This window comes from Carettochelys insculpta, chromosome 29, assembly GCF_033958435.1.
Source record: "Carettochelys insculpta isolate YL-2023 chromosome 29, ASM3395843v1, whole genome shotgun sequence".
Classification (NCBI taxonomy): domain Eukaryota; kingdom Metazoa; phylum Chordata; order Testudines; family Carettochelyidae; genus Carettochelys; species Carettochelys insculpta.
This window is the reverse complement of record NC_134165.1, coordinates 13,727,894-13,749,996: the sequence shown is the minus strand read 5'-3', so window position 1 is coordinate 13,749,996 and position 22,103 is coordinate 13,727,894. Positions and strand designations below refer to the sequence as shown.

The 22,103-nt window shown below is 67.2% G+C and overlaps 2 protein-coding genes across 4 annotated transcripts; both read left to right on the top strand.

Moving 5' to 3' along the window:
* Positions 1–127: 127 nt before the first annotated feature.
* On the top strand, positions 128–12,090 carry PIP4K2C (phosphatidylinositol-5-phosphate 4-kinase type 2 gamma). 2 transcript variants are annotated; one of them, XM_074979898.1, is made up of 11 exons: positions 170–306; positions 980–1,076; positions 2,625–2,722; positions 4,712–4,808; positions 5,109–5,255; positions 6,008–6,154; positions 6,992–7,030; positions 8,689–8,802; positions 9,977–10,217; positions 10,539–10,642; positions 10,944–12,090. In XM_074979898.1, the coding sequence occupies exons 3-11, from the start codon at positions 2,658–2,660 to the stop codon at positions 11,022–11,024; spliced, it is 1,035 nt and encodes a 344-aa protein (XP_074835999.1). In that variant the 5' UTR covers positions 170–306; positions 980–1,076; positions 2,625–2,657; the 3' UTR covers positions 11,025–12,090. The 2 variants fall into 2 exon arrangements, with proteins under 2 accessions (XP_074835998.1, XP_074835999.1); XM_074979897.1 differs by lacking the exon at positions 980–1,076 and having other exon boundaries at positions 128–306.
* A 3,711-nt stretch (positions 12,091–15,801) lies between these two features.
* Positions 15,802–20,615, top strand: DTX3 (deltex E3 ubiquitin ligase 3). 2 transcript variants are annotated; one of them, XM_074979900.1, is made up of 5 exons: positions 15,802–15,929; positions 16,466–16,536; positions 18,035–18,762; positions 19,106–19,323; positions 20,289–20,615. In XM_074979900.1, exons 2-5 carry the CDS (start codon positions 16,524–16,526, stop codon positions 20,362–20,364), a joined length of 1,035 nt encoding a protein of 344 aa, XP_074836001.1. In that variant the 5' UTR covers positions 15,802–15,929; positions 16,466–16,523; the 3' UTR covers positions 20,365–20,615. The 2 variants fall into 2 exon arrangements, with proteins under 2 accessions (XP_074836001.1, XP_074836002.1); XM_074979901.1 differs by lacking the exon at positions 15,802–15,929 and having other exon boundaries at positions 16,424–16,536; positions 18,054–18,762.
* Positions 20,616–22,103: the final 1,488 nt, after the last annotated feature.

The following is a 22,103-nucleotide window of genomic DNA, read 5'->3' as shown; positions in this document are numbered from 1 at the left end:
CCCCTCCCCGGCCTGGGCTCTGGGGGCGGGGCCGAGGGCGGGGCTCGCCGGCCGGCACTCTTGGCCCCGCCCCCCCACTTCGCCGTGCTTCCGGGTGACCTTTGCCCTCCCCCGGCGGGGTCACGCCCCCCCGAGCGGCACGTGACCGGGGCGCCCCGCGCGCCGAGCAGGGACATGGCCGCCGCCACCGCCGCCGCCGCGCCGCGCACCAAGACCAAGCGGAAGCGCTTCGTGCCCCAGCGCCTCCGGGCACCGCGCGCGGCGGACCCGCTGCTGGCCGTGCTGGGCTGGGGCGTGCGGCACCAGGTGCGGCGCGGGGCTGGTGCTGGGGGGCTGCCCCCCCCCGCACAATCCAACCCCCCCGGCCCCTTAGGCCTCGCTCCCACCCCCTGTCTGGGGGGGCCCTGCAGTGCCCCCTCCCCCTGCGTGCCGCCTCCCCCACCGGGCCCCTGCTGGGACCCCCCCTTCCTCCCCCCTCTGTCTGCAGCCCGGGGTCCGCAGGCCCCTCCCGGGGGTGGGGTTTGTGCTGCCCAGTGCCCCCCCCGCGGCCATCTGCGCCCCTTAAACAGCCTCATCTCCGGGGGGGGGGCAGCCACGGGGGCTGGTAACCGGGTCACAGGCCAAAGGGCGGGGGATCGGTACAACCCCGGGCGCGGGGGCAGAGCGCCTCCCGCCTGCCCACCGGGACCCCCAAAGCGTTGCGGGTCCCCCAGCCCTGTGCCGAGCCCCGGTCCCTGCGGGGATTAGAAACGGCGGCCCGCGCCTTTGCTCGCTCCCGTGTGCGAGCCCTGCAGACGGGCCGGGGCTGCTCAGCAGTTCAGGCTGCGGGAGGGACCCTGGCCGGCAAGAGCATTCGGGACTCTCGCTCGCTAAGGGCACCTTGTGACCCACAGCCGAGGTGGGGGGGGGGGGGCGCATGGCCAAACTCTGCTCCCCGAAGCTGACCCGTTCCCTTTATCCACCTGCCTTCTGACCGCAGAGGCTGCCGGCGACCCTCCCCTCCCGCTCCCTAGAATGCCCGCACGCGGTGGCCCTGCTTAAGCAGCCCCCGACCGCCCCAGTGCAGGACGTGGGTGGTACGTGGGCCTTGTGGCATGAAGTCTAGTGCGATGGAGTGTGGTGGTCCCTTAATCCTAGCCTGGCCGGCTGCTTCCTTCCTGGCTGGTAGCTGGCTGGTGATGTCTTTGCTTCTTTGGCTCCCTCTTGTTTGGTGTGTTTAGTTTGTGCCGTGGCTTAAGAAAAATCCCATGGCTGGTAAGAAGCTGACCAAGTTTCTGAGCTGGTGGTGCTACGCTAGCGCAAGCAGCTGGGGTTGTTGTGCAGTTCGAGCCTTCTCACACACTGTCTCCAGAAGGACTGGGTGTGCAGGTGGTTGTAGCGTTGCATTCAGCTGCCAAGAGGCCGGGGCCCCAAGGGAACCTCTACCTTGGCCCTTGTGATGCACGGTTCCCGTCTAAGAGATGGGTCTGTGAGTGGTACAGAGCCTTGGCTGGGCGTTGCATTGAGCCACTCTGTTTTGACCACCCTGGGCAGCGTCTGTGAGGTTCTTAACAGGGCTCAGCTAGCTGGTAACACCTCTTGTATGGCCTTGCATCCCTAGCCTGCAAGCATGTCACAGAGGGGGACATATCACTCCCACTGTTGGGGAAACCGAGGCACGGGGCATGGATGGGACCTTCCCCAAGGCGGCTGAGCTGGGATAGGAATGAGGGTCTCCGATCTGGTGCTCTACCCCAGGACATGACCTCCCAGGGACTGTGCTAGTTTGGTTGTTTTTTTAGCATCTGATGGCACTGCACCAAAACCTTGCTGTGCAGCTGTGGGGCCTGTCTGTAGGGTGAGGCGCAGCAGGGCAGCGACAGTGTGGCCTGGAACTCCCCTGGCAGTGGCCTCTCTCACAGTCTGTCTGCACAGCACTCTCTGAAGCAAGCTAAAATGGGAGCTCCCATCACAGGCCGCTGCAGGCTCTCCCAGCCAGCTCGCTCCTCCCACAGGCTTGAGCTGATTCTGTTCCCTGCTGCTCGGGCTTGGGGTGGAGTTTGAGCAGCTACAGGCCGGAGCCTGGCTGGTCCCGACTGCTGCGTTCCTCTGATGTGCTTGGTGCCTCTGTGCCCAAGCGAGGGGTGAGACCCTCTGAATTAACCCCCAGGCTCCCTGAACTCCAGTTGATGGGGAGCTGGTGCTTGAATTCTCTCTTTAGAGCCTTTAACACTGGTCCCCGGGCTCCTGTCCCACTATTCCCATGCCCTGGCTCTAGGCTGTCGCCTCCTCTTGCAGGGGGTGGTCGCAGGTTGCCTGACGCTTCCTGCCCCCTTCGTTTACAGTAGCTCAAGACACGGAGCACTCAAATTTTTTCCTCCCTCCTCTCTGCTGATGTTCATGGGCTGCAGCCGTGAGCCGGGATGTGGCCCTCCAGCTGAGCTCTGCAGGGCCGATGCTAGCATGTGCCCCTCCCCTGCTGGTTGGAGAAAGCCCCTTGCCCCTGAGTGGAAGCTCTGCTGGCCCCTTTGCACCTGGCTGTGGCTGGCAGGATGCGGCAGCGGGCTGAGCATGCCTGGCATTTGCATGCTGGGACATCTGAGCAGAGAGGGGCGTAACCTGCATGTCCTGTGTCCTGTTGCCAGATCGCTGAGCTCAGCCAGGTTCCCCTGCCTGTGATGCTGCTACCTGACGATTTTAAAGCCAGCTCTAAAATCAAAGTGAACAATCATCTCTTCAACAGGTGAGTTGCTGCAGCCCCTGTGGAGTCTGGATTGCTGGGATGGGGTGTGGGGGCAGGTAAGCTCCTATCCAAAGGGCTGCAGCGTGCCGAGCTAGGATCTGGAGAATTACACTCCAGTGCACCGGAGATCCAGGTCTTCTCCAGGTATAACAACACGAGCGGCTGGCGGCTGCTCAGGAGAGGTTCAGATGCTGCCCCAGGGGATCAGCCAGCAGCAGCGTTTCTCTGTGGGTGCTGCACATCCGCGTGTATCCAAGTTCCTGTACAGCTGTGTTCCGCACGCGCACGGCGAAGCTTGGTGGGAATGTTGGGCTGCACCAGGCGTCGTCTCAGCTCTGCATTTTTCTGATAGTCTGTGCCGAGCCCCGGGCTCCTGCTTGGTGCCCTGCTCCTGCGTCACTCGCAGGACTTGTAGACGGGGCTGGGTTTTGGAGCTCATTAAAGATCACGCGCCTCTCTGCATAGGGTTTGATGTCTCCTGTTTCCAACGTGGGCAGCTCTGCTCGTGCTCTCTGACCGCTGCAGGCCTGGTGTGGAGCCGTGCCGTGCCCCTGTGTTGAGACGGTCTCCCTGAGGAAGCCTGTAGCCAGTCAGTCCTTCCCGCTGCCTCCTGTGGGTCTCATGCTTCCTTAAGGGTCAGGCCCACGGCCTCAGTGCCACCTGACTTCCTGTATGCTGCACTGTGCTGCCTTCCCTGAGCTCAGCGGCTTTCACCTTCTCGCAGGATCAGCACGTCTCAGCCCTTCACAGGGGCTCTGGGCAGCGGGTTTCAGAGCAGGTTTGCTTAGGCAGCTGCAGCCCAGGCTGGGCAGCCACTGGGTGAGCAGAGAGACATAAAGGGTAAGAGAGCGCAGGCTGGCAGCGCCAGACCTCCGCCCAGCCATGCTGCCGCAGGACCCATCTCGCTCACGGGCAGTGCCAGCTCAGTGTATCCTACCCCCGAGCGGCCCATTGTTTGCTGCCATAGGTCAGTCCCAGGATGTCCATTGCTTTCCCAAATCTTCCTGGTTCTAGACAAGCCCCGAGAAGGCCCCCTTCCATTCCCATGTGTCTCCTGCCCTGCCCAGGAGCAGCGTTTTCACCCCCTGCATGGCAGTCCCCGGCCAGGTCAGCCACTGCCATGGCAGTCACTTGTCCAAGTGCTACAGGAAATGTCCGCATCAGTCCCAAGGAGCTGCCATGTGCCTCGAGCTACCTGCGGGGTCTGCGTTTCTGACCACACCCTGCTAGGGAATCCCTCCATGGGGCGTGCCACGCACCTCCTAGGGCCCTGCCTGCGGGTTCTGTCCTTGGCTGGCTCCGTTGGCTGGCTGCACAGGCACTTGGAAAGTACCTGCGATCTCCCCCCAAGCGTAAGCATCCGAACAGGGTCTGTGGGTGGTGGAAGCCCCATAGTCCTGTGGCCAGCGCCCCTTGTGAGGCAGGGGAGACGAGGGCGTGTTTGCTGTCGGAGGGCTGGACTCTTCTCTCGCCCCTTTCCTGGGGCTCTGCGGCTGGCCCCAGGTTCTAGCGGTGCTCAGCCCGGGGCTGGGGCGGAGGTCAGAGAACCTCTCCTCCATCCGCTCCGACTGGCGGCTGCCCGGTGTCCTGGGATGGCGGCAGCGTTTGGCTGCTTTGTTGCATGGGAAGCGTTTGCTCAGCTGATTTTTCTGCCGTGCCTCCCTGCACCCCAGGAGAGCTTCCTGCCCCCCTCCCCAGGCCTGGAAGCCGGGCTGGCCTTCTTTGAGCCCCAAGGTCCAGTTACATCAGCCCTAAGGAAGCACCCATTGCTGAGCCCCTGCCAGCGGCCCCACCTGGCTCTGCCGTCAGCTGCCAGCGAGCAGGTCCCAGGGCCATGGCAGGAGGCTGCCTGCAAGCCCTGCGGTATTGGACTGGTTCGCTCTCTTACGGCTCTGAGTGTGCTGGGCCAGGCTGCTGGTCCCTCCCCAGAGCCAGCTGGTGCCCTTGGTTCTCCACACCATCTCCCCTCTTTCCCCCTTGCCCTGCCAGGGAGAACCTGCCCAGCCACTTCAAGTTCAAGGAGTACTGCCCGCAGGTCTTCCGCAACCTCCGTGAGCGCTTCGGCATCGATGACCAGGACTACCAGGTGGGCGGCTGCTCGGGGGCTCGTCGTGTGTCTAGGCCCCCCCCATCCGGGGCCCTGTGCACAGAGGGGGAGGCAGCTTAGGGCTTTCCTTCTCAGGCCCCCTGCATCTCTGCTAGGGGTGGGCACCAGCTGAGCTGGGGGCTGCACACAGCAGGCATGTGGCAGCCCTGGCTGATTCCCTGGTCCCACTGGGGGAGGTGCGCGTCCCTGGGCACCTTGGCAAGCAGGCGGCCAAGTCCCTGGGCTTGCCGTGGGGTCAGCCCTGGGCATGGGTGCCTCATGCTAGCTCCCGCTCCCCAGGCGTCCCTGACGCGCAGCCCGCCCCACTACGAAGAGGAGGGGAGCGACCGGCGCTTCCTGACATCCTACGACAGGACGCTGGTGATCAAGGAGATCTCCAGTGAGGACGTGGCCGACGTGCACAGCCTCCTTTCACACTACCACCAGGTACGGCCACCGGGGGCAGGGCTCCCAGGCGTCTCTGCCTCACCACCGGGGGCGCCGGAGCCAAACCGCAGCTGGGAGCCAAATGCCAGTTCTGCCTCTGGCCTGGGGCATGTCCCTGCCTCCTCTTCTGGCTGGTGGGTGGCCGGGCAGGCGTGGGACTGCCAGAGGCCGGGCAGGCGTGGGAGCTGCTGGAGGCTGGGCGGGTGTGGGGCCTGCCGGAGGCGGGTTGGGTGGGCAGGTGTGGGGGCTGCTGGGTGGCTGCCGGAGGCGGGGTGGGTGGGCAGGTGTGGGGGCGGGTGGGCGGGCGTGGGGGCTGCTGGAGGGTGGGTGGGCGGGTGTGCGTGGGGACTGCCGGAGGGCGGGTGTGTGTGGGGGCTGCCGGAGGGCGGGCGGGCGTGGGGGCTGCTGGAGGACTGCCGGAGGCGGGGCGGGCGGGTGTGGGGGCTGCTGGAGGGCGGGCGGGCGGGCATGGGGGCTGCTGGAGGACTGCCGGAGGCAGGGCGGGTGTGGGGGCTGCTGGAGGCGGGGGGGGCGGGTGTGCGTGCTTCTGGAGGGCGGGCGGGCGTGGGAGCTGCTGGAGGGCGGGCGGGGCGGGTGTGGGGGCTGCTGGAGGCGGGGCGGGTGTGGGGGCTGCTGGAGGGCGGGGCGGGCGGGGGGGAGGGCGGGTGTGGGGGCTGCCGGAGGCGGGGCGGGCGGGCGTGGGGGCTGCTGGGGGGCGGGTGCCTTCCTGACACTGCCGCGTCTCCTTGCAGTACGTGGTGAAGTGTCACGGGAACACGCTGCTGCCCCAGTTCCTGGGGATGTACCGGCTCAGCGTGGACAGCGAGGAGATCTACGTGCTGGTCATGAGGAACGTGTTCAGCCACCGGCTGGCCGTGCACAGGAAGTACGACCTGAAGGTAACGGGCCTGCCGGGCGCATTTGCAGGAGCAGGTCACTGCCACAGCCGCCTCAGGGGCCCTGCCGCCGGCTGGTCCCTCCCAAGGCTGTCACCGGGGTGTGCCCAGAGCTTTGTGTCCCCTGCCCGCCCTGCCCCACTTCCAGTCGGGTGGAGACCCTCCTTCTCGTGCACCCTGGATGCCTGGGGCCCCCGGGGGTCTTGCTCAGGTGGGACTCGAGGTCAGGCCAGCCGGGGCTGTGCAGCACCCTGGGAACAGGCCCCTCCGGGCTCTGACTCTCACTGCCCCCCCGTATGGACTGGCAGCTGACCCTGCACAGCCCCCTGCAGAGCCACAGAAGGGCCCCCTGTCCCTCCAGGAGCAGGTGGCTGCGACCCACCCTGGACCTGCTCCCGACCCCCCTCCCCTGACCAAACAGCCGCACTCTTCTTTGCCATGTGGCTACTGCCACATGAACCCACGGCCTGGACTGTCCCTGTTGCCCCTTGACTTGGGGGCTCCTGGGGAGATGTCCCCGCTGGGGGCAGCACTGGGGCTCGTGGCTGTCGGAGGTGAAGGTCGGGAGACCCTTGGCTCCCGCCTGTAAAAATCAGGCGATTGTCCCTAACTCATACCCTGTTGTCTTCTCCCTCTTGTGCCCCCTGCTCCGTGCCTGCTGCCTGCACATGGGCAGAGCTCTGCAGGGCCTGCGAACAGCCTCTGGGCCTTGCCCTCCTCAGGAGGCGCTGGCTGGTTCATAGGTCTGGGCCCATCTGACTGGTGCGCCCTGCCCCTCCCTGGTATCTGACCCCTCCTGTGGCGGGGACCCAGGCTGATGGGCCTTTACCTCTCTCGCAGGGCTCCCTGGTGTCCCGAGAAGCCAGCGACAAGGAGAAGGTAGCTGGGGGTTGTGGGTGGGGGTGGGCAACCCGGGGGTCTCCCAGCTCTGAACCTCGCTTCCCTGTTCCTGGTGGGCCCAGTTTGTCCTGGTGGGCGACGGTGCCTGGCCTCCAGGGGCGTGTCGGGGGGACAATGGATGAACACCCTTGAGGCAGCCTCACATGCATAGCCAGGGCTGGTTCCTGGTCACTGCATCTCAGGGCTGGGGGGGTGGGGTGCAGCTCAGGGTCTGCTCCCTGGTGGGGAAGGTGCCAAGTGCAGTTCCCAGCAGCCCCTAATTGACAGGCATCACTCCTGCCCCCCCCCCCCCCCCCCGGCAGGGGCAGTCAGAGGCTCTGGTAGCTGGCAGTGCCCATGGCCGTCGGGTGTCCTTGCGATGGTGCCTGGGTGCTGCAGTTGCTTCTCAGCAACCTGGAACTCTCCCCTCCCGGACATGGGTTGGTGGCTGGGCTGTGCCGGGCCCACCCACCTACCAGGGCAGAGCTGGTGGCCCTGCCGGGTTCCCATGGAGCTCGGGGATCTTGCTGCTGCAAGGTGAGTTGCTGGAAGCAGAGCCTGGGGAGGACGTGGGGTCTGTCCCCCGTGGGGTGCACTGGGACCCAGGGAGCGGGAGCATGGGCTGGTCCTGTGCCTCCCATCTCGGGGGGCCGCAGTGCTGGGCCAGGCCTGCGGGTGTGTGGGGAGGCAGGCTGGGCTCTGGCTGGCATTGCCTGCCATGCGGGGGAGCCGCCCAGCCCCCTTTGAAAGGCAGCTCGGGCTGGCGAGGCATCGGCCTGTTCTGCTCTGGGCGGTTCTCACGCTGCACAGCCCCTGCTGCGTGCTGCCCGCCAGCCCAGCCCAGCACAGCCCAGCTCAGCCCAGGCCCGTTGGATCCATGCGGAGCTCTGCCGACCCGGCTCGCCTTCTTGGCACTCTGGCTGCAGCCAGCTCTGGGGGATGATGGGAAGGGGCTGCAAGGCCGGTGCACGAGCAGGAGCGGGGCTGGGCCTGTGGCCGATGGACCAGCTGGGGCTCTCGACAAGCGAGGCCGAGCCTCTGGGTCTTTCCACCCCATTCGGGGAGGAGGGGCGACCTGAGTGAGCTGTGAACCCCGGTCCTGTCAGTGGCCCCCACAAAACCCTGGGCGGTGTCGGCGCCCAGCTCACAAAGCCTGCGGGCCGGGTGCTGCTGGCGAGGGAGGGTGATGGGAGCCGGTCGGATGGGCCCGGGGCTCGGCTGCTGGGAGAGCCCTGCTGGGCCCAGGTGCTGCCGCCTCGGGAGCCAACCGCAGCTGCATTGGAATCTCGCCTTGGGCGCCGGCGCCGGGCCTGGATCTGGGGGCTCGCCGGCCTGCTTGGCCCAGTGCGGCGGGGGTGGGGAATAAAATGGGAATCCCAGGCAGGAGGCCCAGCTGCGGTGCTCCCACGCCCAGGTGGGGGCGAAATGGGGCGGTTCCCTGGGGCTCTGCCTGGCGAAGGGTGGACCTTCAGTGTTGCCCCAAGGACCTCCCAGAGGAGATGGGGGTGGGGCATGAGTGGACTTGTCATCCCCATGGGCTCTCGCCACCTTATTGGAGGGGCCCTGGGCAGCGCGTGAGCCTGATGGGCCCAAGGAGGGCAGCTGTGCAGGTCGGCAGGAGGCCCTGCCTGTGTGACACCCCCGCCGGTTCCTTCCAGGTCAAGGAGCTGCCCACGCTGAAGGACATGGACTTCCTGCACCTGAGCCAGAAGGTGTACGTGGCCGAGGGGGAGAAAAGTGACTTCCTGGAGAAGCTGAAGAGGGATGTGGAGGTACGCCGGGTGGGGGGGGGGGGGTGTCGCGTCGGACTCACCCCAGTCTTCCCGCCGGGGGGGCAGCTTTCCCGTCTCCTCGGCACAGCAGCTGGGATGGGAGATGGATGCCCACAGCCACCCTCGCTCGCAGGGGCGGCAAACCCTCCTGGAGGGGAGCTCACTCCCCTCTGCCCATCAGCTGCCCCCGTGTGGGGCAGCCTGTCAAGCGCACCTCTGCCAGCCCCCTCGGGCATGCTGCCCTCTGCAGGCAGGGACTGGAACCCGCTGGGTGTGGGGCTAGAAGGACTGGGTCCTCCGGCCCTGCCTGGCATGCGATCTCCCCCGCAGCAGAGGGGCTGGAGATCTCGGGGGCCGGAAGGGTAAGAGATGAGGGGGAGAAGGGCTGTGCCTGGCACCTTGGCACCTCCCACATCCGCCGTAGCAGGTCCCTGGGGCTGGTAGCACTCACCCGAGAGCCCCCGGAAATCCCACAGCTGGGTGGGCTCCCCAGGCCTTCCCAGCTGTGGAAGGGGAGTATCCCCTGAGGGCAGCCAAACGATGCGGGGGCTGGAGCTCATGGCCTGCAAGGAGAAGCTGAGGGATTTGGGTTCATTTAGTTTCCAGAAGAGAAGAGTCGGGGGGGCGGGGGGCTTGGTAGCAGCCTCCAGCTTCTGGAAGGGGGCTCTAAAAAGGGCGAGAGGCTGTTGTCGGGTGACGGAGGGCAGGACAAGATGGTCTCAGGTTGCAGTGGAGGAGGACTCAGTGGGATATTCAGCAAAACTGTTTCCCCAGGAGGGCGGAGAAGCGCTGGGGCGTTACCGAGAGGTGGGGGAATCTCCGTCCCTGGAGGCTTTTAAGTCCTGGCTGGGCTGATTTAGTTGGGGTTGGTCCTGCTGTGAGCAGGGGGCTGGACTCTGACCTCCTGAGGTCTCTTCCAGCCCTGGGACTCTCTGGCCCTGTAGCCCAGTGGCCCCAGAGAACTGTCATGGCCCTTTAGTGCTGATCCCCAGAGCACAGAGGGCCCTTGTGCGGTCGGGGTTCTCCTGCCCTGCAGACGGGGACCGGGACAGAGCAGGGGGCTGGGCACTGCTCTGACCACCAGGTGATATGGCCTGAGTAGCAGCCAGGGGTGCCTGCTGCTGAGCCCTGGGGCGGGAGCAGAGCCTTTTCCCACTGTCCGCTGTGCCCCTAGTTCCTGGTCCAGCTGAAGATCATGGATTACAGCCTGCTGCTGGGCATCCATGACGTGCGCCGGGCCGAGCAGGAGGAGGACGAGGACCTGAAGGAGGAGGAGGAGGAGGGGGAGGAGGTGGCTGTGGGCTCCTATGGGACGTCCCCCGAGGGGATCGGCGGCTACCTGAACTCCCACAGGCCCCTGGGCCCTGGGGAATTCGACCCCTACGTGGACGTGTACGCCATCAAGAGCGCGGAAGGTGAGCAGGGCTGGCAGCACCGGGGCAGGACGCGGGGGGAGGAGCTGGCGGGAGCAGGTCTTCCAAGGGGTGAAGCCCCCAGCCCTTGCATTTGGGGTTGGATTTCCCTCAGCGCCCATTGTGTGCCAGGCCCTGGATCCCAGCCCGGAGCCCTGCGTGGCCTTTGCAGGGCCAGGCGGCGGGAACGAAGCTAGCTGGAGCGAGCGTCCCCTCCTGCCTGGCTGCACCCCTGGTCAGGCGCTAGGGGCCCACTGCTGCTGGGTGGGCAGGGGGCTGCTGCAGGCCTGGGAGCTGGGTTAAGCTGGGCTGTTCCCTTCCCAGGCGGGCCCCAGCCGGAGGTGTACTTCATGGGCCTCATCGACATCCTGACCCAGTATGACGCCAAGAAGAAGGCCGCGCACGCTGCCAAGACCGTCAAACACGGGGTAGGTCGGCCGCGGGGAAGGCAGGACGGCGGTGGGGGCTATGTCCCCTGTCCTCCCCCGCTAGAATTACCCGTGAAATACAGCCAGGGCGCCCGGCTGTGCCTTCTGGCCTGGGCCCCAGCAGAAAACCAAGTGTGTGTGGGGAGGGGGAACCTCTGTGCCCATCTTGCTCCTGGCAGCCCTGGAAGGTCTCGTGGGGGTGTGGTGGGGGGCAGGGCTGTGCCCTAGCAGGGCTGCTCCCAGGGCGCCTGCTGGGTCCCAGCCCGGCCCTGAGCCCCTGACGCTGCTATCTCCCCCCCAGGCCGGCGCAGAGATCTCGACTGTCCACCCCGAGCAGTACGCCAAGCGCTTCCTCGACTTTGTCACCAACGTCTTTGCTTAGTTGCTGCCCCCCCCCACCCCCAAGAGGGGCTGAAAAGCAAAGGTGCCCCCTGCCCCCCAGCCTGGGTGTTAGCGCCCCCTGCTGGCCTGAGCGCTCAGCAGAAGCCATGGGGCGGGCAGGCTGGGATGCAAACCAAGTGCCTTATCTTTATCTGCCCTCGCTTGGGGAGCCAAGGGGTCTCGGGAGGCAGAGCAGGGGGTGAATACTCTGAGCCCTGGGGGGGGGCAGGGTGCTGCCCTGGTCAGCCTTGCCCATCTCCAGGGCCAGCCCAGCATCGGGGCAGGCTGGCCCCTGCAATATGCAATGAGATTCGACCCTTCGGTGCCTTGGAGAGAGAGGTTCCTCCCCAGCCTCCCCTCCCCCCCCCATGTGCACTCCACACTGGTCCTTCCCGCCCAGCAGGCAGAACCTTCTCTGGGCCCGTCCCAGGGCGTAATTTATTCCTGCATGAAATCTCCTGGCTGGGGCGGGGGGAGTCGTTAACACTACCTTGCACTGGGATCCCAGCCCCGTGTCCCTCCTGTCTCCCCGCAGCCCCCTGTGCTCCCCCACGGCAGCCCAGGGACTGTGCTGCTCCTGCGCCCGCCCTCCCCTGGCCGAGGCAGTGAGCCTGGCTTCCAGCCAGCACCTGCAGGCAGGTGGCAGGGCCCCACCCTCGTGCCGAGCAGGGGCCAGCTGGGTGGGTGCGCTTGGGTTGTGTGACCAGCAGGGCCAGGCCCTTGCTGCATTTCAGCTTCGCTCGCCCAAGGTTCCTGTGTCCCCGGGGAGGGGATGTGGCTCGGCTGCCGGCCGGGGGGAAGCAACAGGACAAGTCCCAGGTGCTCTGAAACCGCCTGCACCCTGCAGCAGCGCCAGCCAGGCCGGGTAAAGCAGGCGGGAGGGGCAGCATCAGCCCCAGCTGGTGCCCGAGGGGTGGGAGGTGGGGCCGGGCCTGATCCTGTCTCCGGGCTGGGCTCCGGGAGGGACCCTGCAGGCCAGGCTGCGGGTTCGTTCATCTCTTGCACCTTCTCTCTTTGTAAACTCTGGTGTGTTCTGTTCCCTGTGTCCGGATGGAAATAAATTATTGACTGAGAGGTGCCTGGCTCTGTTGGGGGGTGAGGGGGAGGAACCGGGGGGCGCGTGCCTGGAGCCCACTGAGTTTCTGGGTGGGGGCTTGGCCTTGTGAACTCTGCCGCCCCTGCTTGGGGTAGCACCAGAGCAAGGGCACAGCCTGGGCTGGAAGGGCCGTGCCAGGGAGGGGTGATTCCTGCCTGACCGCTGCTGCCCGGGCATGGGGACCTCTCAGCCCTATCTCCGGAGGGGGAGGGGGGTTGCTTACCTTGGCCCTAGAGCGGCAGCCGGGGTAGGGGAGATGGCTGTGTGGTGCCACTCTGGGCTGCTACCACCTGCAAACATCTGCCCCTGTTACCACTCTGCCAACCCCCCAGCGTGGGGCTGCCTGTCCTCAGTGCTGGGGGCAGCTCCCCAGAGCTGTATTTGCCCACCCCCAGTGCACTGGCTGGGCCCTGTGAATGGGTCAGTGCAGCCCCCTCACCTTTTGCTCCTGCACGTCAGCCCTAGCTCAGCCCCCCAGCTCAGCGGCTCCCAAGGCCTGGCCTCAGGGCTAGAGTGAGGTGCTGGGTGTTAGGGGACTGGGACCCATGACAGCTGCATTCTGTGCCTCAGTTTCTCTCCTTGCTCTGCCTCTGTACCTGCTGTGCAGGGCTAGGACCTGCCTCCAGCTCTGCTGCCCCCGGGGAGCCACCACCCCTGGCGGGGGGGCTGCGGGTGCCCCAAAGCCGGGGCGGGAGCTCTTCCAGCCGGGCTGCGGGGGACTAGCTGTCCCCTGTCCCTTCCTGCGGCCCAGCCCCACCGGGGGGCGGGGGCGCTCCCTGCTTCACCCCCCCCATTCTGCAGCGGGGGCTGGATGGTCCCCCCCAGTCCGGGGGCTGAGGGGTTCCACGGGGAGCCCCCCCCGCCTAGGCACAGCCCCCCCCCACCTCCGGCCCCTCCTCCCGCCGTTTCCATAGCGCCGCCGCAGCCCCTCGCTCCAGCGCCCGCCCCGCCGAGCGGAGCCGGGAGCCGGTGGGTCGCGCCGGGCCGCCATGGCCGCCGCCCCGGGGGCTGCGCAGCCAGGTAGGGCCGGGGGCTGGGGGGGGGGTGCACGGGCGGGGGGGCTGCGGGGGGGGGTTGCGCGGCCCCGGCTCCCCGGGCACCGCAGCCGGGTGCGCAACAGCAGCGCGGGGCGGGGGGGGCGCTCGGGTTCCTGCCTTTGGCTGCAGATTGGCGCGAGTCGAGCCCCGCAGCTGGCCCGGCGGGGGGAGGGGGGATGGGGCAGCGGCTCCCACCCGTGTCCGTGCCCCACCCGCGTGTGAGCTGGGGGCGTGGGGGGGGGAAGCTCACGACAGCCCCTGCCCAGCCGTACCCGCTGCCGCCTTTGTGCCGTGGCGGCGATGCCCTGGCTGGGCTCAGGTTCCCCCTCCCACGCAGGCCTGGCGCCCCGCTAGGCTGAATTCCCCCCTCCCCCACTGCCAGGGCCTGATCCCTGTTCCTGCCCCCCCCACTGCCGGGCCTGGTGCCCTGACGAGGGCCCGATCCCCATTCTTGCCCCCCCCCCCCTCAACCCCAGCCGGGCCTGGTGCCCTGAGAGAGCCGGATCCACCTACAAACTAGGATGCTGCCCATTGTGGGGGGCGGCTCAGCTGCAGCAGCATCTCAGTGCTGGGGGTTGCCTGGTCTGGAGGTCTCTGCTGGGAAGTGCAGCCTTGTCCCCCAGAGTCCCACATCCCTGCCCCCCACCAGCAGGAGTGACTGACTGTCCTGGGGCCTGCCTTGAAGGGGGTTCCTGCTGCTGCTGGGGGAGGGGGGGGCGCTGCAGCCCTGACCTGCCCCAGCCTCCTCTGGGCGGGATCACACATGGGGCAGCTCCCAGTGCAGCAAGCAGGGGCCGCGTGCAGGTACCAGCCGGCTGTACTGGCTGGCACCCCCCACCCCCAATCTCCCGCCAGGCTGTCAGGGCCGGGCTGGGCTCTGGCGGGGCCAGCAAACCCCACCACCAGCCCTGGGGGAGGGGAGCCCAGTGTCTTGCACACACTGCAGAGGGGCATCGCTGGCTCAGCCACTAAATCTGGGACCTCCCTTCCCCTCAGCTGGCCACGCTGAGAGCAGCTGCTGGTATGTGGGGTCCCTTCCTGCAGCATCCCGGGTGGCTATTGGCTGGGCAGGCCGGCTTGTTATTGTAGGGTCTCTTGGGGGTTGTGCCCTGTGTTTATTGCACTGCAGCAGGTGCTGGTGCTGCTCCCAGGGGTCACTCTCAAAGGGGGCGCCCCTGCCGTGGGGAGTTCACCGTCAAGTGACCCCCGGCTCTCTCCCCATCGGTAGCTGCCCTTGCTGGCTGTAGAGCGGTTGTCTGGGCCCATGGGATGGATCTGGAGGGGAGGCAGATGCCAACTTCTGACTGTGCGGAAAGACCCGCCTCCTGAGCCCCCCCACCACTTCCTACAGCCCCTGGGTGAGCTTGAAGGGCCTCCCAGCCAAGCACTGGCTCCCTGTTCCCCATAAGGCGGAGAGAGGACCCCACCCTGCGGGACGCTGTTCATCTGCCTCTTTCCATCCTTATCCGGCACTTGGTCACGAGGAAAACACGGGGTCCCTGGTCCCCTTGGAGCCGAGTCACTGGGCACCAAACAGCTTGGCTGGGGTTCTGGGGTTCACCTTGAGCTGGCATCGCTGGGGCCCTCGGGGATCAGGGCCCAGCAGTCGGAGTTGAGAGCACCAAGGCACACATGGTGTGGTCACAGTGACTGATGGGAGGGCGCCAGCGTGGTGCAGGGCAGCATTTGGGTGGCCACACCAGCTGGGGGCAGGGAGCTGTCCCAAGCAGGGTCCCCCAGAGCAGGCTGCGAGCCTGGAGTCACATCAGGCTCAGGGCCTGGGCCCATCAGCAGATGCACAGGCCTCATGGGTCTCTCTGCAGCTTGTGGGCCTCTGCCCGCAGGCAGTGCCAGGCTCTGTTCCAGGCCCTAGCAGCTTTGGGCCAGGTAGATGCCAGTGGCTGCGGGATCTGGGAGTGAGCGACCATGAATCCACCAGCCCCTGCAGGTCATGGCCGCGCAGGGCAGTGCTCACCACACAGGCTCCGGGGTGCTGGACGCTCCAGGCCTCAGCTGGGGGGCTCGGACCAAGGAGGGGGGCCTATGCACTGTGGCTGCTGGGCTCCAGTTACTTCGATCCAGATGGATCCAGCCAGGCTGGCCGCAGCCCCCGATGGGGGACAGCACCTACGCCAGGTGCTGGTCACTAGCAACTCCCCCCCACACAAATGGAGCCGTGCCCCCAGGGGCCAGAGAGCCAGAGCCTCCGTTCCTTAGGCCAGCTGCCTCCCCGGGTGCCCCCTCGCGTCCTGCGGGGATGCCCCTTGCCGGGCAGGGCAGGCTCTTAGAGCTCCATTCGCACCCGGACCTGCAGAACTCACCGCCACAGGAGGTTGCTGCGGCCGAGCTGAGAAACGGGCTGAATGATCCTGTGGCCAGGAAGGGTGTGCACAGCCTCCCAGGCAGCTCAGCACAACAGGGCACCAACTGCCCGGCCCAGGGCACTGACCAAACCTTCTCATCATCAGCACCCGCTGGGAGACGGGGCAGAGCCTGGGCTGGCTGGATGCCTGGGGTGGTGGGGTCGGCGGGTCTGGGAGGTCTGGCTTTTCCTGCTGAGTTGCCTGGATTTCAGGCCGGCTGCCAGGCCCTAGGAGCCAATGTGGGGGGCATGGGGTGGGGAGGAAAACAGAGGAGCATTTCTGTCCGGCACTGAGCTTTCCCCTGCCCCAGCCCCCCACAGGTCCGGCTGGCCCCAGCCTCCACCTGCAGCAAGTTCTGCTGGGGTCTGAACACTGCGAGGGACCCCCCTGGTCCAGGAGCAGCTCCTTGGGTAAGATGAGGTCCCCCCCGGTGACCCCTTGGGACCCCTGCACGCTGCCTGCCCTTTGGCCCAGCCCAGGCCATGGGGAGCCAGGGCCTGCTGGCCACGGGCTGAGCCAGGGGCAGTGGGGTGGCAGGGGACAGGCTGGCACCCCCGGCTGGGTGTCACATTGACCCCCTCCAGAGCTGGTGCCCCCCGCACAGAGGGGCTGTGCTCAGAGCCGGTGGTGTGGGGGGGCATGTGGAGGGGGGCTCTGGGGCAGGTGGTGCAGTTCAGTCCTGTCAGTTCCTTGCAGCCCAGCCCCTGCGCCCACCTCTCTCCAGCTCCTGGCAGCCCCACCCCCGGGGGGCCGGACAAGGGGACCCTTGAACGGGGGCGCTGAGCGGGGCGGGGAACGTGGGGGGCTGAGCCGGGGGGGACGTGCTGACGCCAGCAGGGCTGATCAGCTGCATCCCTGAGCCGGCGAGCAGAGGACGCTGGGGGGGGGGCGGGGCGGCGCCTGCGGCCGTAACCCGAACCCCCCTCGTGTCCCCCCGTCTTTGTAGTTCCTGGTTCGCGGCTCCGCTGAACTCTGCGCTCCGGGTGTTTCCTGCCCGCACGTCCATGGGCTCGCCAGGTACGTGCGGCCTGACCCCACCTCACGGGCCCCCCGCATGGCCCCTCCGCCCGGCCCGACCCCCCTCTTTCCCCATGGGGTGCAGCCCCCACCGGCCGGGCTCCCCCGTCCCTGCTCCCCCGCGGTACCACCCCTCCCCCCAGGCCGGGTTGCATCCAGCGGCGGGGGGGTCCGAGCTCTCAGTGACCCTCCCCCCCCCACGGTCAGGTGTGGGGCGCTCTGTGGGGTGCACCCTGTTCTCGCCCTGCCGGGGCTTTGTTAAGGGCGGGGGGCGGCGTGTCTGGCAGCCAGGACTCCTGGGTTCACTCCCTGACCCTGCGGGGGATGGGGGTGGGCAGGACTTGGGACCTGGCCCTGTTCTGGGGAGCTCCGCCCCACTTTAGGGCTCCACCCCCTCATCTGGGCAGGTCCCGCCTCTGCCCCTCCCCCGCCATCTCACGGGGTGGGTGGCTTGGATCCAGCTGACGTTGCTGGGGCAGGGGAGAGCCATGACCTTGGGTGGCCACGGTGGGGTGGGGTGGGAGGGATAAATATGCCTCCTCCTCTGTCCCCACCCAGGCGCCCCCTTTGATCTGGGCCCTGCCCCATGAGGTGTAGGGACCTGGTCCCCCTGCTGGATCCAAAGCCCCATGCACAGGGCTTGGCCAGGTACAAGGGCACTTCCTGGGATCGGGGGAGCCTGGCACAGCCCAGCTTGGGATAAGTGGAGGGGGTCTCCCCAAGAATTCCAGGGGCTCAGCAGCCGCCTCTCCTTGTGTCTAGTATCCCCCATCCCTGCTCTCTCGGCACCCCATGTTCTGGGCCTGGCCCGAGGTGTTCAATTACAGCAGCCTGGAGGCTGCTCTGACTTCAGCTCCACTCCCTCTGGGGGGCAGAGATTACCCAGAGTGCAGTGCACTATGGCCATACCCAGATCAGCACCGTGGAGAGGGGCAACACAGGGCAGGCTGCTGCAGGGGCAGTTCTTAGGGGGAGGGGTATGCACCCCACTCAGGCCCCTTTGTGCTGCTGGAAGGTGAGTTAAATGGGGGGTTGGGGTCCCATGAGACAACCCCCCTCCCAGCTCCATCCTCCTTGTCCCTCCCCCAGGAACAGGGATTTCCCATTCATTTAGAGGTTGGGGGGTGCAGCCTTGGCCCTTACAAAGTGGGGTTTTCACAGCAATCGCACCCCCAAACAAGCACCTCCCCCCCTCCACAGCTGGAGGGAGCAGGCCCCAGGCCAGACACCTGCCCCCTTCAGCAGTGTGAGCCCCGTGGGGTTGGGGGGTTTAGTGGCCAGAGGAGACAATGAGGGTAGTCCCCTGCAGAAGAGCAGCCCTTGCTGGGGGCTGAGGGGATCTGCCCCTCCCAAGGCTCCAGAGGCAGTCGGCTGGCTGCGGGGGGTGGGGGGGAGGCGGCCTCCATCCGTGTCTGTCTGTCTGTCTGTCTGTCTGTCTGTCTCTAGCCCACCCGGGAGGCGATGCCGGCGGCTTTGATGATTCTTCTTCTCTCTTCAGTGTCATTTGTTTTATCCAGGATGGCGGCGTGCGGGGGGGCCACTAAGAATAAGCTCACCGTCTCTAAGCCCGTCTGGGACTTCCTGACCAAGGAGGCCCCCTCCAAGCTGGTCAAGCTGAAGGAAGAGACCAAGGTGAACATCCTGATTGACGGCGAGACCTCGGAGACCTATGTGCTGCAGCTCTCCACGCCGGCCGCCGGGGCCGGCAACGGCCTCTACCTGGCCCGCAAAGCCCTCAAGGCCCTGCTGAAGGAGACGGAGAAGGAGCTGAAGAAGACACAGCGGCAGAGCGAGCTGCTGGGCTGCGTGACCCTGCTGGACAAGCCCAGGGCCGAGCTGCACCCGCGTGGGGCCGGCCTGCTCTCCCGGGGCCAGCAGAGCTCCGGAGTCAGGGTGGGGGGAGCTGCGGCCGGCGGGGGGCCGGGGGGCGCGGGCTGCTCGTGGGAGGAGGAGCAGGACAGCCAGTGCCCCATCTGCCTGGGCGAGCTGCAGAACGCCAAGACGCTGGAGAAGTGCAAGCACTCGTTCTGCGAGGACTGCATCACGCGGGCGCTGCAGGTCAAGAAGGCCTGTCCCGTGTGCGGGCGCTTCTACGGGCAGCTGGTGGGCAACCAGCCCGAGAACGGGCGCATGCTGGTGTCCAAGGACTCGAGCCTCCTGCTCCCCGGCTACGAGAAATACGGCACCATCATCATCCAGTACGTCTTCCCGCCCGGCATCCAAGGGGTGAGTCCTCCCCTGCCCCTGCCCGGCTTGCCTGGCTGCAGGAGGGGCTGGGGGTGGAGGTGAGGGCTGGGTCAGCCTCCCCCATCTCCAGCCCTGCTGGTGACTCTGACCCACAGCCCCCTGCTAGCCTGGGGTCCCCACAGCCCGGTTTGGCCGGTGCCCCACACTCCTGACCTGCAGCCCCTTGCCAGCCCAGTGCCCCTGGCTGCATTGGCCCTTTGACGCCCGCCCCTCTGTCCTGGCCCAATCTGCTAACTTCCCCCCGCCCCCAGCCAGGCCCGGCCTGTGCCCCTCTGGCACCAACTGGCAGCCGCCTCTGATGGCTTCTCCTCACTCCTCGCAGGTGGAGCATCCCAACCCGGGCGTGCGGTACCCAGGCACCACACGGGTCGCCTACCTGCCCGACTGCCCGGAGGGGAACAAGGTGCTGGCCCTGTTCCGCAAGGCCTTCGACCAGCGCCTCACCTTCACCATCGGCACCTCCATGACCACGGGCAGAGCCAACGTCATCACATGGAACGACATCCACCACAAAACCAACTGCACCGGGGGCCCCCAGCTGTAGGCAGCCACCGCCCACAAGGCCAGGGGCTGGGGAGGTGTTGGGGGGTCTGGGCCTTCCATGCTCACCAGCGACACAGGATGGCAGGCTCAGCAGGGGGCGCTCTGCCCTCCCTGTCATTGCCTGAGCCTGGTGAGCACTGGGGGCCCCACAGGGGGGCGCTCTGCCCTCTCTGTCATTGTCTGAGCCTGGTGAGCACTGGGGGGCCCATGGGGGGCGCTCTGCCCTCTCTGTCATTGTCTGAGCCTGGTGAGCACTGGGGGGCCCATGGGGGGCGCTCTGCCCTCTCTGTCATTGTCTGAGCCTGGTGAGCACTGGGGGGCCCATGGGGGGCGCTCTGCCGTCCCTGTCATTGTCTGAGCCTGGTGAGCACTGGGGGGCCCATGGGGGGCGCTCTGCCCTCCCTGTCATTGTCTGAGCCTGGTGAGCACTGGGGGGCCCATGGGGGGCACTCTGCCCTCCCTGTCATTGTCTGAGCCTGGTGAGCACTGGGGGGCCCATGGGGGGCACTCTGCCCTCCCTGTCATTGTCTGAGCCTGGTGAGCACTGGGGGGCCCATGGGGGGCACTCTGCCCTCCCTGTCATTGTCTGAGCCTGGTGAGCACTGGGGGGCCCATGGGGGGCACTCTGCCCTCCCTGTCATTGTCTGAGCCTGGTGAGCACTGGGGGCCCACAGGGGGGTGCTCTGCAGTCCCTGTCATTGCCTGAGCCTGGTGAGCACTGGGGGCCCACAGGGGGGCGCTCTGCCGTCCCTGTCATTGCCTGAGCCCCCCGAGCACTGGAGGGGCTCTGTGGTGTGCATCAAGACACTTGTGACCCTCCAGCTGTTCCTTCACCTCCAGGGGCACGACCTAGCCCATGCCCTGGCCCGATGCCCTGCAGCCCCTGGGATGCCGGGGGCCCCTTGTGCATGGCAGGCGGGGGTAGGGCTGAGCTTGGCTGATGTCTCCTATGTCTCCCTCAGGTTTGGGTACCCCGACCCCACGTACCTCGCCAGGGTGCAGGAGGAGCTCCGAGCCAAAGGTCTCGCTGAGGATTAACCCTGTCTCTGCTGCACCTCCTGCTGTGTTGACGCTGGCACCGGGGGCAGCAACCCAGCCCCGCAGCATCTCCCGTCCCGCGGGGCCCCGGGCAGCCACACGTCCGTCCGTCCGTCAAGGCGAGGTGCTTTGCCGGCTCCGGCCTGGGTTGCTGCTGAGGACCCTGGGCAGGCGGTGCTGCTTGGAGGGCTGGGGTGTGCGGGAAAGGCCAGCTGAGACCTGGTGTGCGTGCCGAGGGGTAGGGGTGGTGCAGCCGGGCTGGGGTGGGTTTGGGGGTGGGGTGTGCCAAGAGGTGGAGGTGTTGGGGGAGGGTCGTGGGTTGCGTGTGCTGGGGGGTGGGGCTATCCCACTTGGATGGGACCTGGGGTTGGGTGCGGCAGGGTGGAAGGGTGGGTACGGAGGATGGGCATGCGGGGGGGGGGGGCGGTGGTGGGCCAGGGTGGGGGTGGAACAGGTGGGAGGGGCCATGGGTTGGGTGTGCAGTGGCGGGGGCGGCTGTACCGGGCGGGTGGCACCAGCGGTTGCAGGTGGGCTCGGGACGCAGATCCAGTGGCTGTGCTGGACATGTGGGTGTATACGAGGGGGCCCGGCTCACCCCATTACCCCCAGCCCTGGGCCCAGCTGCTGTCCCGTCTGGCACCTGCTGGGCTGCAGTGCACCAGAGTGGCTCCCAGACACGCTCTACCCTGCACACCGCCTCCCAGAGCCGCACCGTGGACGCCTGCCCCCCCGAGATGCTCAGCCCCCTGCAGATACCTGCCATGGCACAGCCAGCGCCGTGCGCACCCCGACCTGGCTGGGACTGTGTCTCCTGTATATACCCCCCGATACCCACCTAGACCCTGCCAGGGCCTGATCCCGGACATGGCTATGCCTGAGCCGGGCACCGTCGCCTGGAACTGAACTCTACCGAGTGCCGGCTGGTCTCCCCCAGCACCGCCGGCGGCTCCCCGTGCCCACACCGCCGGCCGGCATTGCTGGCCCATCTCTTCTCTTGCTGCTCCTCAGCACGTGGCTGCGGCGGTGCAGTGTGTGCTGTAGAGAGGACATGATGCAGACCCCGTCTCCATCCTGTGCCGACCTCCCCTCGCCCCCCCAGGAGATGCGCCCAAGGACTCTCCCTGCAGGGGGGCAGAGTTGCTGGTAAAAAAGGAGAACCCGAGTCGCTCGGCCCCCGACCTGTCTGTCCTGGATTCTGTAGCTTTGGTTGAATAAAAGTATGCAACACAGCTGCAGCCCCCTGTCTGAGCTGGGGCAGGGGCCGCAGGGGATCAGGCTGCCCCGGGCTGGGACGCAGCGCCGCTGTTGTGTTACTGTAGCACTCTGGACTCCAAGTCGTGGCCCCGCACCAGGCGTGCTAGGTGCTGCACGTTTGTTAGGTGTGTTACAGTAGTGCTGGGAGCCCCCAGTGGGTCCAGCTTGGGCAGCAGCACCAGGCCCTGGTGCCAACGGGTGCCCCCGTGGGGCCCTCCATCCCCTCCCTACAGGACTGCCATGGGCTGAGGCCAGCTGGCCAGAGAGAGGCTTTGAAAGCCCCAGGCCTGCCCTGATCTCCGACCCGCCGCCTGCGCTGGGCTGCTGAGCTCTGGGGTTGCCCCCAGGTGGCTTTTCCCTGCGAGCACAGAATCCATCTCCCTCCCGCAGGCTGCTGGCTGCCCCCGGCACTGGGGACGATGGGGCCAGATGGGCTCGGCACAGGAGCCGCGCCCACAGGCCCTGCCAGCGAGGTCATGGGCATT